Genomic DNA, 15,906 nt, shown 5'->3' with positions numbered 1-15,906 from the left:
GGGGGGGGGGAGAGAGAGAGAGAGAGAGAGAGAGAGAGAGAGAGAGAGAGAAGAGAAGAGAAGAGAAGAGAAGAGAAGAGAAGAGAAGAGAAGAGAAGAGAAGAGAAGAGAGAGAGAGAGAGAGACTGACCGACCCCACAGGTCAAAGTTAGTTGTATATCTAGTAGTGTCGGGGGAGATTGAGAAGACTGAAGCATAGAATTTCTGACATTGAAGCATTTTATAGACTTGCTCTTATGGAGAATTGTTGATACATTGAAGTGTATTTAGTAGAGTGCAAACCAGGTATTAAACACGTCCTTGATTTTTTTTCAGCCACAGGTCTAATGATTTCTTTGAAACAGAGAACAAAGAGAGGATAATAATAGTCGACATGTCCAGTTTCACATTTGTTTCCCTCTTGATCTTCAGTACAGTCCCTTGAGGCTGTTAGTATGGTGATGTTCTTTGTCTTGTTTTACCGATGAAGAAAATGGAGTTCAGGTTGGAGAAGGGAGTTGATCAAAGTCCACAGCTAAAAAAAATAGGCTGAGGCTTGAACTAATTTCTTTTGACTGGTCAGAGTTCACTGTTTTCCTGTCTCTTAAAAGAAATTGGAGATTTTGCTGTGCTCATTTAATCAAACTACTTGTCATTTCCTGGCTGTGTAGCCTGGCATCCTTGATGCCTGTCTGGCTATGCTAGATACAAGTTAACTTAGATTTGAGAGCTGGACTGTTCAGCTGTTTATTGTCATCTCATTTAACAATTTGGCATTTGCATCCAGTAAAAACTCGTGAGCCTCACTGATGTTTCATGTATATTCATGAACTGTGATGAAATCATTCAGCAGATTTCTTGCACATTATGGGGATTATTTGTGATAATATTTTGTGTTTTGAGGACCAAAGCACAGCTTTGAAACCCTCTGAACCATCCAAAACACTGAGGTATTTTTTTTGTTTGTTTGTTTTTTAATGTATCCAGATACCTATAACATTGTGCATCTAACAGTTGTAGCTGTAGATTTGTCTGTCTTATCCAAACTAGAACATAGACTTCTTGGGAGTAGAGACTATGTCTTCTTCATATTCTTTTTAAGTTCCCTATAACATAAGGCACAAACCTGTTCTTCTGTATGTGTATTCAAGAAATTATAATTGATTTGAAAATCTAGAAGGTAGGTAGGTCTGTGTGTCAAGACATGACTAGATTTGTCAGAGCCAAAGAAATGAATGCTAAACTTATATTTGGCCCATCCATCTTATTCATTTTAGTTCAGGATAATGCTCTCAGAGTTTACATTGGGAATAACTTATCACAGAATGAAAGAAAAGACTCTTGTATATTACTTACCCTATTGAAATAAAGGGTCAGAATGTATTTTCTTCTTAGATGTTTGATGAGAGGGCAGCTAACTTTGAAAACCACTCTGGACGGCTTGGTGCTACTGCAGAGAAGGCAGCTGCTGTTGGAACTGCTAATAAGTCAACTGTGGAAGGTATTCAGGCTTCAGTGAAGACAGCAAGAGAACTCACGCCCCAGGTTTGATTACACTCATTTCTCATTTAAAAATTAGGAAAAACTGTGAGTCTTCAAAAACCTAAATGGCCTCTCATTTACCAGTTCTTCTCTTGTGTATCCATACTGTGTTTCATGCCTTGACTCACTCTTTTTCATATTATTTTATTGTTCAGACACATCCATCCTGTTTTGGAATGTTATTTAGGAGAATTAGAGAAGACACAAGTCAGGCAAAACCAGTCCTAAAATGTGTCCAAGAACTGTCAATTAACTTGATTTAGTATCTCAGGTTACAGGGATATTTTCTAAGATTTAGGCCTTTTCATATTCTGCCAAATTCATATCACTTCAACAAAATGTTCATTAAATACCGATAGAATGCAGGTTATTATCCTAACTTTTATGGAGTTTGTAGGTTAGTGGGAAGATAAGATATAAATAACTTCATCAGCAAGCATTTATTACAAAATTTCATATAAAAAGTCAAATTCCAATAATGAAATATTGGCTAAAAGGCTATGGGAAGAACTAGAGGGGATGTCAGTGGGGGGTGGACTGGGGTGGGGTGGTCAGCCTCAGTGAAGAGGTGGCACAGTGGCATTGGGATTTAAGCCAGTCTGTGGAGCAGCACTGACACATTGATGGAAAGAACAATGTAAGCATTTCCGTGGAAAATGAAAGGTATAATCTGGTGTCACATTGGCGTAAAGGCATGTCAGAGGGCTGTGGAGAATGCTCAACAGGTAGAGTTACCCCAGCGGATGGAGGTACTTGAATATCAGATAAAGGAGTTTGATCGTCTCACTGTAAGCAGAGTAAAGACATGATTTTGGCAGAGCCAAAACACAATTTGTTCTGTGCCAATGAAGATTAGTCTAGCAATGTTAAGGATGGATATGGGGCAGTCAAGAATAAAGACTGTGAGGAGGCTTCTGCAATAATCTAAGCAGATGAGAATGAGGTATTAACCCTGGGAAGATGTCGGTAGGAGAGGAGAAAGGAGGAGAAGACTGGAGGGCTATTATAGACTTAGTTACTAGCTAGGAGAGATGAGGGAGAAGGAAGATATTTATCTCGTTGTTTCTAAGAGAGGAATTTCTTTACAATATAGATAATTTCCCCGTTCTTGGTACATAGCTAATTATAAAATGGAAACTTGAAAGTAACTACTTATTAAGAGTTCCCTTCATAAATCAATTCTCAATGACATTTCTGTGAATGGCCTTTTACCAAACACATGATTGGGTGGAACATAACTTTCTACTGGAGTTTCAGTAGATTTCAGATTTCTTTTTTTTTTTCTTTTTCTTTTCAAGGGGTTTATGTTGTTTAACTGACTAGAGCCTATCCCAAGAACAAACGCATATTTATTGTTAACATTTTTTTTTGGTTGTTAAAGGACTCTAAAACAAATAGAGTTGTGTATATACATGATGAAAAACATTGGAATTTAAATATACCATTTGTGTTGTGGCTTCTTAGTGCAATCGAAAAGGAAATAATTTCTGAGCTCATTTTTTGGCTCTACAGAGCAAACTTGGGGTAAAGAATAATAGTAGCCCATTTTCCCCAAGCATAAAGCCAAGTAGACTTCAGTTTATTTCTGGGCATGGGAATCCTTTGAGGCCTAAAAGTGCTTTTGTTTTTGGCAGGTTGTCTCAGCTGCTCGCATCTTACTAAGAAATCCTGGAAATCAAGCTGCTTATGAACATTTTGAAACTATGAAGAACCAATGGATTGATAACGTTGAGAAAATGACAGGTAAAGCTTGTGGAAGGTGGCAGTTGTCGTTCCTTTGCTCTGTCCCCATAGGTTTTGAAGGAGGAAAGCTTTGGGAAACCTGAGCAAGAATGGAAATGTGTCTTGGCTGTAACCGGATTAGAGGGCAGTCATGTGCTAGGCCCTAAACTTGGCCGTGCTGGGAGGCCCCGAGCAGCAGCCTCTCATTCAAACCTCCCGGCCTGCTCTGAAGAGAGGCCCTTTGAGGCTTTCTTGTCTTCATGCTGCCCTGGCCGTGCGATGTTCATTGTGGAGGCTCCTGTCTTCCCTTTGAATGGTGTCCCTATGTGCCTTAAGCTAGGATCTGGTTTCAGTGGCTCTGAGGCAGCAGTCTGTGGAGACACTGAGCGCTCCTGTCATTTCAGTGGATTCACATTTCAAGGAATTACAATAGCTACAATTTAGCACAACTCATCTCACTGTTTCATCTTAGCTATGTAGTGGGTTGGCTTTTTTTCTTTTTTAAGTAACCACCACCAAACCTGAGCCTGCCCCATTGAAGTGGCACCTCTTAGTCTTCTTCATTCTGAGCTGAGGGAGGCACAGGAGAGGAGGGAGGAGTTGTGGCCATGAAGGCCTTGTGCTTCCCTGCAGCAGCCCCTCCTGAGACAGGGTCCCCCAGTAGCCAGAGATGAAAGCGGAGCTCCTAAGCTATTTGAATCAAGGTAACAGAAACAAGAAACAGGCTCTTAGGGATATTGGAGTGCTCCTCATGGCTCCCCTTGGGCAGGGGGAGCTGCCAAGAAGCAACAGATGGCTGGGGAGTGAGAAGGACCGGGAGACGACGTTATTAGCAGGTAGTGCGAAGGTATTGTGCTGAGAGTCTCAGACGCATCCCTGGCTTCCTCTGGACTATACTGCATTTTGGCTGCCACCATGGAGACTAGGAGGCCACTGATGACTGCTCTTATAAGTGCTGTAAGTCAGTGTGGACTCCGGGCACAGAGTACCCTTTTCACAGGTTATATTCACCCTGAAGTTTTTGATGGTTGGGAAGACTTCAGATGAAGGAGAAAGTTCTGAGTGCTGAAACTTCAGGAAAAATTTATGTGACCCATAGGATGTGGGAGCTTCTGTTCTCCGAAGAGCAGAAACTCAATGTTGTTTCCCTTTCTCTGGCAGGGCTGGTGGATGAAGCCATAGACACCAAATCTCTGCTGGATGCTTCTGAGGAAGCGATTAAGAAAGACCTTGACAAATGTAAAGTAGCTATGGCTAACATCCAACCACAGATGCTTGTTGCTGGGGCAACCAGCATTGCTCGGCGAGCCAATCGGATCCTATTAGTAGCCAAACGGGAGGTGGAAAACTCTGAGGATCCCAAATTCCGGGAAGCTGTGAAGGCTGCTTCTGATGAACTGAGCAAAACCATCTCCCCAATGGTGATGGATGCAAAAGCTGTAGCTGGAAACATTTCTGATCCTGGTAAGCAATAAATGATTCATCTCACTTATTAATTTCAGCTATTATTAGATTGGAGCTAGAATCTACTTGCCCCATAAACTATATCATATAAGCCTTGAGATTCAAGATTATTTTTTCTTGGTTCAGTATCAAGAATCATGTAATTTCTCCTTCTCAAGCTATCTTTTTTCATGGAATTGAAAAATGTTCTCTCTATTCTCAGTATATAGAAGGCCTTCAAACTAAGTAGCTCCTTGTCCTCTGAAGTCATTATTAACTTTGACTACATTCCATCCCCAGTAGACATTTAGTTGAAAACTTTGTTTGCTAAATATTTACCTTATATAACTAATTCGATTTCTCTTGTGTAGTAAAATAGCTTACTCTCTTTTGTGCTCATTTTAATAGAGTAATCTGGTGAGCTTAGAGTGGGTAGTTTAAGATGACATTCTCCGTAGATACATAAGGTTGTCTTTTGAGTTCACAGGCCCCATTTTCATTACATCAAGACATATGATTTTTTCCAAGATTAGATTTTGTATTCATACCTTCTGTGCTACTAAAATGGATCTTTGAATATTCACAATTTGAACTATATATTCATGGATTAGCTATGTCCAGGTTATTTTGAGATCACGTGTTTACAGTCTGGTCAGTTGTGACCAGCAAGTTGTAGAATTTGGTAATATTAGGAAAAGAGGCTGGGGGCTGATGCCATAACTCCATTGCTTTCACCCGTCATTGTCCCAGACCTCTGATGTTTTTTGATACATCTACAGCCAACTCTCCCTTCTGAGCCTGCCTCGATCCCAGCTGGAGCCAAGTGAAGCTTCTTAGGGCAGCTCAGGAGAAGGACCAGCATGCCAACAGTTAAGTAGAGCAGAAAGAGAAATGTGAGAAGGGCTCTGGGGCACATCTGACCAACGCGAATTGGACGTTGCATGTCCCTAATCCCAGTGTCATTAGGCGTGCTTAGCAGTCAGGTTCACATCCAGCTTTTGGTAACACAAACCAATTCCTCCTCAGTAGATAGACTGAGAACCACAGGCTGCTGACCCACTTGTTGGGAAGGTATGGGTGCTTGTTGTTTTTAGGCCTGCAGAAAAGCTTCCTGGATTCAGGATATCGGATTCTGGGTGCCGTGGCCAAGGTCAGAGAAGCCTTCCAACCTCAGGAGCCTGACTTCCCTCCTCCTCCCCCAGACCTTGAACAACTTCGGGTAAGTAAATCCAGTTTGGGGACGAGTGACCCAGCAGAGAGTATATGACTGCAGTGAACGGAGAGAACTTCTGTGCGTGGAGTTGGTTCTGGAATGACAGTTACTGGTGGCCATTGCTTCAGTTTTGCCTAAAATGCAGTTAGTAGCAGATGCAAGGGTTTGACCATAGTTGAAAGCACATGGAATTTCCTCAGTAGTTGGATGTCAGCTTGATAAACCTGCTAAGGAGGAGACTGGCTACAGGGGGCACATTGTCCTTGGGGACTGAACACTGTGTGCCAGGGCCTGCTTTAATAGGCCTGGGTCTGGAGGGTGCTTGCAAATCCATTTGCAGGATTTATCATCTTCTAGTTGTCCCAGGACTCATCACATCAGCTCAGCCTACACATGTGCCTTCTCCCAGCCTAATAGTTCTTACCTTGATGAAGGACTTTTTGATTCCTTTATCCTCTTAGTTGGAAGCTGTGACACTTTAAATTGCCCTCATAGGCTTTTGAGATAGTCATTTTAGGTTAACTGATGGCCTGTTGATTGCTATGGGGTATCTAAAAATGTTTGGTGAGGGTAGAAGACAAAATTTGTAGCTGTTTTACTTTCTAAGTGAAACCAAAACAATGTTGATAATTAAAGTGATCCTTGGAAAACCGTTGAAGTCACCTGAGAGACGGCAGCAAAAGCATTTTGTAGGTTAATAGTTTAGGATAGTGGTTGGGCTGGCAGTAATTCTTCAAATAAGATAAAGAAATAAGTACAATTATTATTTTTGGATACATGAATTCTGAATGATAGCTGTAGAAAAATCATACACTTAAGTTTGACCCAGTCATAGAAAAATGATAATTTGATCCCTTTCGAACCCCGGCATTTAATTTGGGCACAAAACACGATTTGGTAAGCTAGCATAGGTCACAAAGGGCCAGATTGAATTGTTTGCTGGTAGCAAGTCTCCATTCATATCCTTCCAATTAAGACTTGTTGGGAAGAACTGGGAAAGAAAGGTATTCTTAGGTAGCGACATCTCCTAAAGCCTGATTGTCATAAAGTCATAGAATTTTAGAGCAGACCAAATGCTCTGAGATCATCTGGTCCATTTCTCTAATTTGACAGAAGTTTGAGGGGACTCATCCCTTCTTTCATCCATGCAGCTCCTTTGTGATGGAGCTGGCACTGGAACTCAAGCCTCCCACTTTCAGTCAAGTGTTCTTGCTACCAGATAACCCAGGAGAGCATCTTTTTACCAATGATATTGGCTTTGGCATCTGCTGAGCTGAGCCGAACTAAAGCAATTAGTGATGGGATTTTTGAGGGACACCATGAAAAAAACAAAAAACCAATTTACTCCTGGGCAGGCTGAGGAAGGTAGTCCTTTATGTGTATGAATGGCCAACCTGGGTGGTTATGGGTATAGGTGCAAACAAGGATGTGAGAGTGGATGGCATTTATGGAGTGGATTTTTCTTTTTGTGTGAGGGTGGTTATTTAGCCAGCTGGTGGAATTAGAGGAAGGAGAATGCAGTCCCTTGGGGCTCCAGTTATAACAGAGTGATTGTTTCTTGCCTAGCTGACAGATGAGCTTGCTCCTCCCAAACCTCCTCTGCCTGAGGGTGAGGTTCCACCACCCAGGCCCCCTCCACCGGAGGAGAAGGATGAAGAGTTCCCTGAGCAGAAGGCCGGGGAGGTGATTAACCAGCCAATGATGATGGCTGCCAGGCAACTCCATGATGAAGCTCGAAAATGGTCCAGCAAGGTAAGTGTTGAAGGCCCTTCCTAGATCTTTTTCCTCTGAGAAAAGACATATCCTTAGTAAGACTAATGAGCCAAGCTGCCAGAGCCAATTAGAAAGGATCGGCATCTTGTTGGATTAATTTGGGTAGGCATTTTCTCTCTGGTTCTTGTGACCCTAGATGAAGTAGGATATGTTTTTTGAAAGTCTTTGGTGGCTATTGGTTTCTCTTGGGTGTGTGCTAGATTTGAAAGATGGAACGTATGTAATTTGAGAGATCTCCTTGAGAGACATTTGCCCTGACTCTGGATTAATTAAGTATCCTTCAGCAATCACATATGTATGGGATTATCTTCCTCATGTGTACAGGATGGGTTTGGATTTACCATTGCTAATTATTAGTGCCTTGAAACAGGAAACTATTTCTTGGGCTGTTCTATTGCTGTTCAGGCAAGATGGTCCCATTTTTCCTTACAATCAGTGGGTAGATTGGGGCCAAAGAAGCTTTTTTCTTCTCAAAATTCTTTCATATATCATCAGCCAATTGTGAACAAAACTGGCATTGCTGCTTTAGCTCTTGGCTTGGGGTTTTTCTTTTGTTTTCCTTTTCACACCTCTTGGGAATATTTTAAATTTGTGGGTTGTCCTGAGCCCTTCCCCTTATCCTTCTCAGTTGCTATTCCCCCAGGCAGAGACTTTTTTTTTTTTTTTTTTTTTTTTTTTTTTTTGCTGTTTTCCAAAGCTCCTCACTATGATCCCTTTGTTGGAACAGGCTTCCCTCCTGATCGAATGACTTTGTTTTTTTGGTCTTTTACTTAGCCATTATTGAAACAGGTTTCCTCTATAGTGATCCTTTAGTGTCCCAGTGCTGAGTGTTGTTAGAGGTTTGGAAGGCAGAAATATTGATTTTGAAGGTGCTACTTGCTGTGGTAAGGGCTATGTAGATGGAAGGGGGGGGAAGAAGATATTATAGCTTCTAACCTGGGAACCAGACCTCAGAGCCAGTTGTATAAGTTTGATTTCTTGTCAGGCTTCACAAATCTTTTATGACAAGGATTCAGTTCCCTTTTTTCCTTGGTTGTCTTTTGTAGGCAATTCCAGACATTTCCTTAGCCTACCACTTTCTTCAGATACTTTTCCTGTTTTGGACTCATGCCTTCCCTAGTTTGAGGGGACATTTTTGGGCTTTACTGGTACCTAAACTCATCTGTAGCCTGTTGTCAAGCCAGTGCATTGCTTTAGCTGTGAATTAGGTAGGCAGCATCTGGAAAAAGTGACTTGTCTGTTTTGAATAAGAACAGTTTGAATTACACCTAAATTTTCTATGAATGAAGTGGGTTCTGGGTGTGTTTGGAGATAATCGATCCCTGTCCCTGAACATCTTTTCTTGTAAGACTTAGATGCACATCTATGTACATAAAAGTGGGGCAGCTTGGAGATGGGAGGTCCTAGTTCAAACAGATACTGCCTTGCTATGTGACCTTGGGCATGCCTCTTAACTTCCATTGTCTAGACTTTATTGCTCTTCTACCTTGGACAGAAGGTAAGCATTTTTAAAAAAAAGCGCATAAAAGTACTTTGTGGAGTTGGGAGTTGAACTAAATGACTCCTGACAGTCCTTTCCAGGGGCATGATGCTTGCTGAGCTCCACCGAACCTTGCTCCAAGTCTACCCACATGAATTGTTCCTCTTTCTGCTTTTTTGCCTGACAGGATTTGGTATTTGGTGCTATCTGATGTGTATATTCTTTGTATTCTGGGCTTGAGTTAACTTCTCTCTTTATTCCTGAAGGAAACAGCAATCCCTACCTGGCGCTGACCCATTCTCTTCCTGGGCTCTAAGGTAGCCTGATGTCCACCTGACCTGCCTTGAGGGGTCACCTGGCTCTGCTCAGAGAAGCTTGCTAACCATTGTCAGCCTTCTGGTGCACTCCTCCTTTCTTTCTAGTGTCATTTTGGACTCCCCGTGATTGTGTGCCCCTCAGAATGGGCTGACATGAGAGCCACCCCTGGCAAGCAGTACACACGACAGAGGAATATTGTTTGCCTGCCTTTTTCTGAAAACAGCCTCCCCCTTTGCATGCACTTGTAGGGTTTGGTGCCAAACACTCCTTTTCCGTGAATCTTTCTTTGTCCCCTGGAGAATCTGACGTTTTCTTTCCAACTCAGTGGAACTTTGGTTACTAAACCAGCTGAGGCTGCGTTTCACACTAGTCTCTCCAATCCTCCTGCTTATACTAACTCTGTCCCTGTTTTCATCCTTCCCGCCACCCGAAAAGCCGGGGAAAGAAGCCTCGGAGACAGGTGTAGGTGTAGCTGAGGCGGTCGTTGCCGATGAGGTGGGGTTTCCTCTCCCCTCTGACAATGAAGATGATTATGAGCCTGAGCTGCTGTTAATGCCGACCAATCAGCCGGTTAACCAGCCCATTCTGGCCGCTGCTCAGTCTTTACATCGAGAAGCAACCAAGTGGTCTAGTAAGGTACTCATGGGTGTCCCTCCCGGTGGGGGATTGCTCCAATTGCATCCGGCCATGTTCAGCACTGACACATTGCATCACCTGTGATCTGCGAGGGCCCCAGGAGTCTGGATGGGGTGGCCATCTGTCTGTCTGCACCTCATTGTCAGAACTGAGAGTGGCTTCACAAATTTATTAGGTCTGTCGGTGCCAGATAACAAGCTGCATCTGTGTCTGGGGGTGGGTGGGCAGAGACGACGTGCAGAGATTGGGTCACTTTTGAAAGGCTTCCTTTCTCCTCTTTTTCTCACTTTGACCTGCTGACTTCCTAGCACTAGTTAGCAGTTTATAAGTACTTGCAAAGCCACGGGTGAGTCTCTCAATGAGTTTCCAATCAGGAGCCATTGTGGACTATTGTAGAAGTCACTGAACTGAGTCTCATGCTTTGTGGCTCTGCTGTTTTCATCAATGGCTCAGAGACCAGAGTGAATCTGGACAAGGAATGGCTTTGTATGGCAGTCTTTGCTGCCTTGCACCTGGCTGTATTGCAAACGCTGGCCTTGACTGGAGGCCGCCCTCCTTTCATTTGTCCACTTCTCTGTCACTCCAGGGGGAGGGGCCGACCCAGCAGAGCCTTGCACCTGGGGGAACCATATGCAGATGTGCATTTGAGATAATTGGTTTTGTTTTCTCTCCTATGGAACTGTCATGCTGCAAGGCATAAGGTGTTTGGTATGTGATACTAACCCTCAGCTGAAACATTCCCTAACCAAAGTCATTAAACTCCAGGGTGATTGTGCGTCTGCATTTAAGAGCTGGCCCCTGTGGTGCCATTTGGCACATTTCCCCAGTATAGAATCCACCTTCCAGTGTGTGTGTGTGTGTGTGTGTGTGTGTGTGTGTGTGTGTGTGTGTGTGTACACCTGCCTGTGTATGCCTTCTTCATTATTTCATCTTCATCATCATCATCATCATCATCATCATCATCATCATCATTTGTCTTAAGTGGCTGCTCTTCTAACTTAGATGACCACTCATTGGTCAGTAGCACTAGTGACCTCTTCCACTGCACTTCTTCCTTTTTTAGGATCCTGCAGTGATGTGGCTTTTGGGTATACAAAACCCAACTGGAAGACTGAGGGGAAAATTACTAGACTCTGGCTTTCTGGAGCTTTACAGAGCTAATTTTTCCATTTTTACTCTTCTCCCATTCGTGGGCATCAATACCAAAGAAAGAAAAACAAAACAAATGACTTGGGCAAATCCAGCCCCATTTTTCCTGTTAGCGTGTCCATTTGGGTGTTCTAGAACAAAGATGCCAAACTCAACAGTTGTGTTGAGCAGAAGGAGAAGGGAAGGGAATTCTTTTTAGGCTGTTGGCAGATGATCTCTGGGGTAGTTTCAGGACCTGCTTTAACTCTTGTTCATGTATTTGGCCTGCCTGATAAATCTCAAAATCTGATTTTGCCCAGCTTGAGTTTCCCTTCCTCAAAGGAACTATAGGATTGACTGTTGACCTCCTTGAATATGGACATTTACAAAGTCAGTTCCTTTAAATAAAGTGACTGGCACTAAAGATGGGAGACAGTAGGGTGAGACTCCCACTTGTCCAGTAGAGCAGGATCTTGGGTGAAAGTTGGTGGGGCTTTAGGCCAGCTACTCAGTATTGTTCCCTTGGGTCAGCTCCCTTCCTTCATCCCTGTACTAAGGGGAAGTACCTCTCTAACCAGCCATTCCTTCATTGGTGTGATTAACTTGAGATGCTGATGTGCCTGTTAACCACCCTTGAGCAGTCCTTGTGGCTGACTAACACCCAGGGCTCATCTCTTTTCAGTTTTGAAGCTTTTTTTTTTTTTCCATTGCTGAGTGCTGGGGAAAGGATGCCATCTCACTAATCTCTTTGGTCCATTTTTCCAGTATTGTGCATGTGGCTCTTGAAAGGTTGAATTCCTCTCCTCCTGTTCCCTTGAACAGCTGACTGCCTCCTCTTTCCTCCATGTGCTCTGGATTCCTTCCCTGGGGCCACCAGCTGGCTAAATTTTATTCCCTGGTTCTGATTCTCTTCAGGGTAATGACATCATTGCAGCAGCCAAACGAATGGCCCTGCTGATGGCTGAGATGTCGCGGCTGGTGAGAGGGGGCAGTGGCACCAAACGGGCGCTGATTCAGTGTGCTAAGGACATCGCCAAAGCCTCTGATGAGGTGACAAGGTTGGCCAAGGAGGTGGCGAAGCAGTGCACCGACAAGCGTATCCGAACCAATCTCTTACAGGTAAGGAGAAGACACAGGGAGGAACAGGTAGCATAGAGAAGTGCAGAGTCGGAGGGGAAGACACATAAATCGATGAAAGATTAAACCTGAAGGATGGAGAGATTGGGGAAAACACATGAATTGTAGAAAGAAAGCAAAAGGAATAGTTTATGAAATAAGGAAATTTGGATGAGGCTTTTTTTTGACCTAATCAAAAGTGTTCTAGCTGTCTTTGCAAATCCTGGGGGATATGGGCTCTTTCACATTATATTTTGTATTAACGGGTATCTCTGAATCTCTCATTTTAAAAGATAGAAATCTCAGAAACTCTTTGAGGGACCAGCATGGGGCACCAGCTGTAGGGTATCAGTGAGTAGGAAGTCCTGAGCTGTCATCAGGGACATTCCTCTTAAATAAGACTTATCATCGAACAGTGAAGTCCATAGTCATTTTTCCACTTCAGGTGTGTGAGCGAATTCCAACCATTAGCACCCAGCTCAAAATCCTGTCCACGGTCAAAGCCACCATGCTGGGTCGAACCAATATCAGTGATGAGGAATCGGAGCAGGTGAGTATTTTACTGGCGTCCCACTTTGCCACGACAATTGACCTCACAAATGATGAGACCCGGAACATTCTGCCAACATTTTAATTTTGGGGGAGTCCAGGCCTGTGTACAGAGGGAGGCTGGATTCTAATTACACATCAGGAATGAGTTGCTCACAGATTCAGAACTTCACAGCACATCATTCAGTGACAGTATTTGCTGAGCACGTTCTCTAAATAAGAAAGCCTGGATTGTACAGTGGACATAGAAGTGTGACAGATCGTCTCTGTCATCAATGAGCTCACAGTCTTAGTGGGAAGATATTTTCATGTGTATCAGAAGACAGTTCACGAGGACTGCATGCTCCTCAGTTCAGACAAGGGCTGTAGGAATCCAGCACCTTTACTGAACAGCTTGGAGCCAATCTTGGGTCTTTCTTACATTGGTTGTTGGCCCTGATATCCCATTGTTACATGAACACTGTAGAGCAGCTAGAATTATGGGGTGGGGTGGGGGGAGGGGGTGGCATGGTGGTGCCTACAGGGCTTTAATTCCTGCTGCAGGTGGGTCCTGTGTGTTTCATTCTGAGGTGCAGTAAGGTTAACCCCACTAAGGCTAGCCCTAACATTAGTGAGCCTGTGGGAGTGGAGTGCTGCCTAAGGAGATGTGCCCATGGTTGTAAAAATGAAGTTTTCCTAACCAATCAAGGCTTTCCATCTCCATCTGTTTTCCTATATAATTACACCTTGGGACTGTGTTGCTAGGTTGCCACCATATCTTTCAGGTACTCCTTGACTATATTCTTTTCTTCCAGGCCACAGAAATGCTGGTTCACAATGCCCAGAACCTCATGCAGTCTGTGAAGGAGACCGTTAGAGAAGCAGAAGCAGCATCAATTAAGATTCGAACAGATGCTGGTTTCACTTTGCGCTGGGTTCGAAAAACTCCCTGGTACCAGTAGCTCCAAAACATTCATCACCCTGCTTGCCTCTCCTCCCATCCTCTTCCCTAGTCCTTCCCCCATGCTTGGCTCCTTTCTAAGCAGGAATGAATGTAGTCCAAAGCCCTGGTTGCTTCCAGGGGGTGATGGCCATACTCAAGCCTGTTTCCCCCAAAAAGGCTTAGCCTAAGACCCCCACATTTGTGTTTATATTCTCCTTTGCTTTGGGGGCTGTATGTAATGTCTCTCCCTAGAAAAACTATTCTTAAGCATTCTTGTGTACTCTTATCCCCATAACCAGTCTAGGACTCCAGCTCACGGACTTTATTTACATAAGCTCAGAATTCAAGTATGGAACACTACCCTCTTATCCTGTCCAGACTCCATCCTTTGGGGGGGATTGTCTTTGGAGAGGAACCATCTTTAATTGCCCTCCACCCTGCTGCCTGCCCCTGTACCTCACTCACTTGCTCTCCCCTCTGAAGCTGGGGGGTGAGCAGGCTGCCCACAAGAAGTCATTCTGTCTCCAATAATGTGTTTTGCTGCTCTGTAGATTGCTGGTGATCATGTTCAACCTAAAGCTGGAGCTCTGGTTCTGGCCTCTGTGGGGTTGTGCTGTAGGAGTGACTTTCCTTTCCTAGTTTCCAAAAGCACAAACCTGAAGATTTCTTGCTCTTCTAAGTAAATCATGAAATCACATGTGATGTTATGAATCATACTGTAAAGTAACACATCTATGCCAGGGAAGCTCTTGGAGCCATTCAAAGGGGGGAAGGGGAGCCCTGCCTGCCCACTTGCTTGGGTAGGGTTTCCCTTACCAAACACTGTGTCTTGGTGCTCTTGTCTGCTGTTTTCAGGGCAGAGCAGCCAGGGTGTTCTCCAGTGGGGCTGTACCCAGGCAATGCATGCTTTGTCACTGCCCTCCAGAGGACTTTGCTGAGGCCTTAATGAAATGCTGCTTTGGAGTGCTTGGCCTAATTGTGTTGTGTTCCCTCCACTAATTTTTCTCCCTCCTTTATGGATCTGGAGGATATTTAGGTGCTTTTTTGTTTCTGGAACTTTGAAACATACTTCTTTTCTAACTCAGCCCTAGTCTGACATGTTGACTAGTGCAAGAAAAGGGCCATCCATGGGTAGGGGCCTCTCTGGAGAGCTGAACTCGCCTGAACTCACAATCTCAAAGGTTTTTCTGGTCTGGCAGTACAGGAGGCTGACAGTGAATTATTGAGGGAAGTCTCCCACACCTGTCTTCAAGAGGTGCCTTCAGTGCAGGTCAGGGGGCATAGCCAGTGTGTGGACAAAGAGTCAGCTCTTTCTCCCTCCCCACCTTGCATTGCAGTCCGAAGAAAGGAGCTAAGTGGGTAACATTTCATTCATTACCCTTGTAACCGATTTCCTGGGACCCCTGCTAAGGAGCTGAAACACCTGATAGGAGAAAATCCGATGGTGAAAAGGATCGAATGAGAGCTTTACTTGAATGTCCTTGGTTTTCTTCACTTGTATTGGATCCCAACCCTGAATGTGTAAAGTCTGTCTTAAGTTAGTCTTGTACATTCAGGCTTCCTCTTCTTTATTTTTAATTAATGGTAAGTGTTCTTGAGGTCCTAAGAATACTTAGTACTCTTAGCACAGTGCCTGGCACATAGTAGGCGCTTAATAAATGTTGATCGATCGACTGATAATAGAATCATAAGAGTTGGGACCTCAAGACATTTATCTAGTCCAGCTCCATTACTTCTTTAGTTGCTTATGTGATAAAAATGCAATATTAATGCCTTTAAAAACTTTAAAATCTATGCCAAAGATCACCTTTTGTTTTATTAAAAGATTGCTTAAATAGGAGAAATCATGTTTGCCATTTCAGTTCCAGGGTTCTAGCCACGCTGCAGTATATTTTATGCTGGTTGTGGTTCTCTCACCACCAGTGTTCCAGATTTGGTGAAGCAGATTCAAAAATATCCCCTGAACGTTGGTTAGAAATATTACTACTAAAATAACTGTTTATAAACTAGGATTTGTTATATGCAAATATTTTCTGTCACTCTTTGTTCTCTTAAAAATAAATAAAATGCATTTGTATAAATGAA

At 43.5% G+C, this 15,906-nt stretch overlaps 1 protein-coding gene across 2 annotated transcripts in view; it reads left to right on the top strand.

Moving 5' to 3' along the window:
- Positions 1–15,906, top strand: part of VCL (vinculin) — a 111,721-nt gene extending 95,815 nt beyond the window's left edge. Inside the window, exons 14-22 of one of the 2 annotated variants that reach the window (XM_044659055.1) lie at positions 1,375–1,524; positions 3,156–3,264; positions 4,405–4,707; positions 5,781–5,905; positions 7,466–7,651; positions 9,906–10,106; positions 12,150–12,353; positions 12,796–12,900; positions 13,694–15,906. In XM_044659055.1, the coding sequence (XP_044514990.1) occupies positions 1,375–1,524; positions 3,156–3,264; positions 4,405–4,707; positions 5,781–5,905; positions 7,466–7,651; positions 9,906–10,106; positions 12,150–12,353; positions 12,796–12,900; positions 13,694–13,840 (1,530 nt within the window). In that variant the 3' untranslated portion in view covers positions 13,841–15,906. The remainder of the gene's footprint in view (positions 1–1,374; positions 1,525–3,155; positions 3,265–4,404; positions 4,708–5,780; positions 5,906–7,465; positions 7,652–9,905; positions 10,107–12,149; positions 12,354–12,795; positions 12,901–13,693) is intronic. The other variant, XM_044659056.1, reaches the window with a different exon arrangement.

Source organism: Gracilinanus agilis, chromosome 2 (assembly GCF_016433145.1).
Source record: "Gracilinanus agilis isolate LMUSP501 chromosome 2, AgileGrace, whole genome shotgun sequence".
NCBI lineage: Eukaryota > Metazoa > Chordata > Mammalia > Didelphimorphia > Didelphidae > Gracilinanus > Gracilinanus agilis.
Note: the sequence above shows the minus strand (reverse complement) of the source record. Positions and strands in the feature narration are given on the sequence as shown.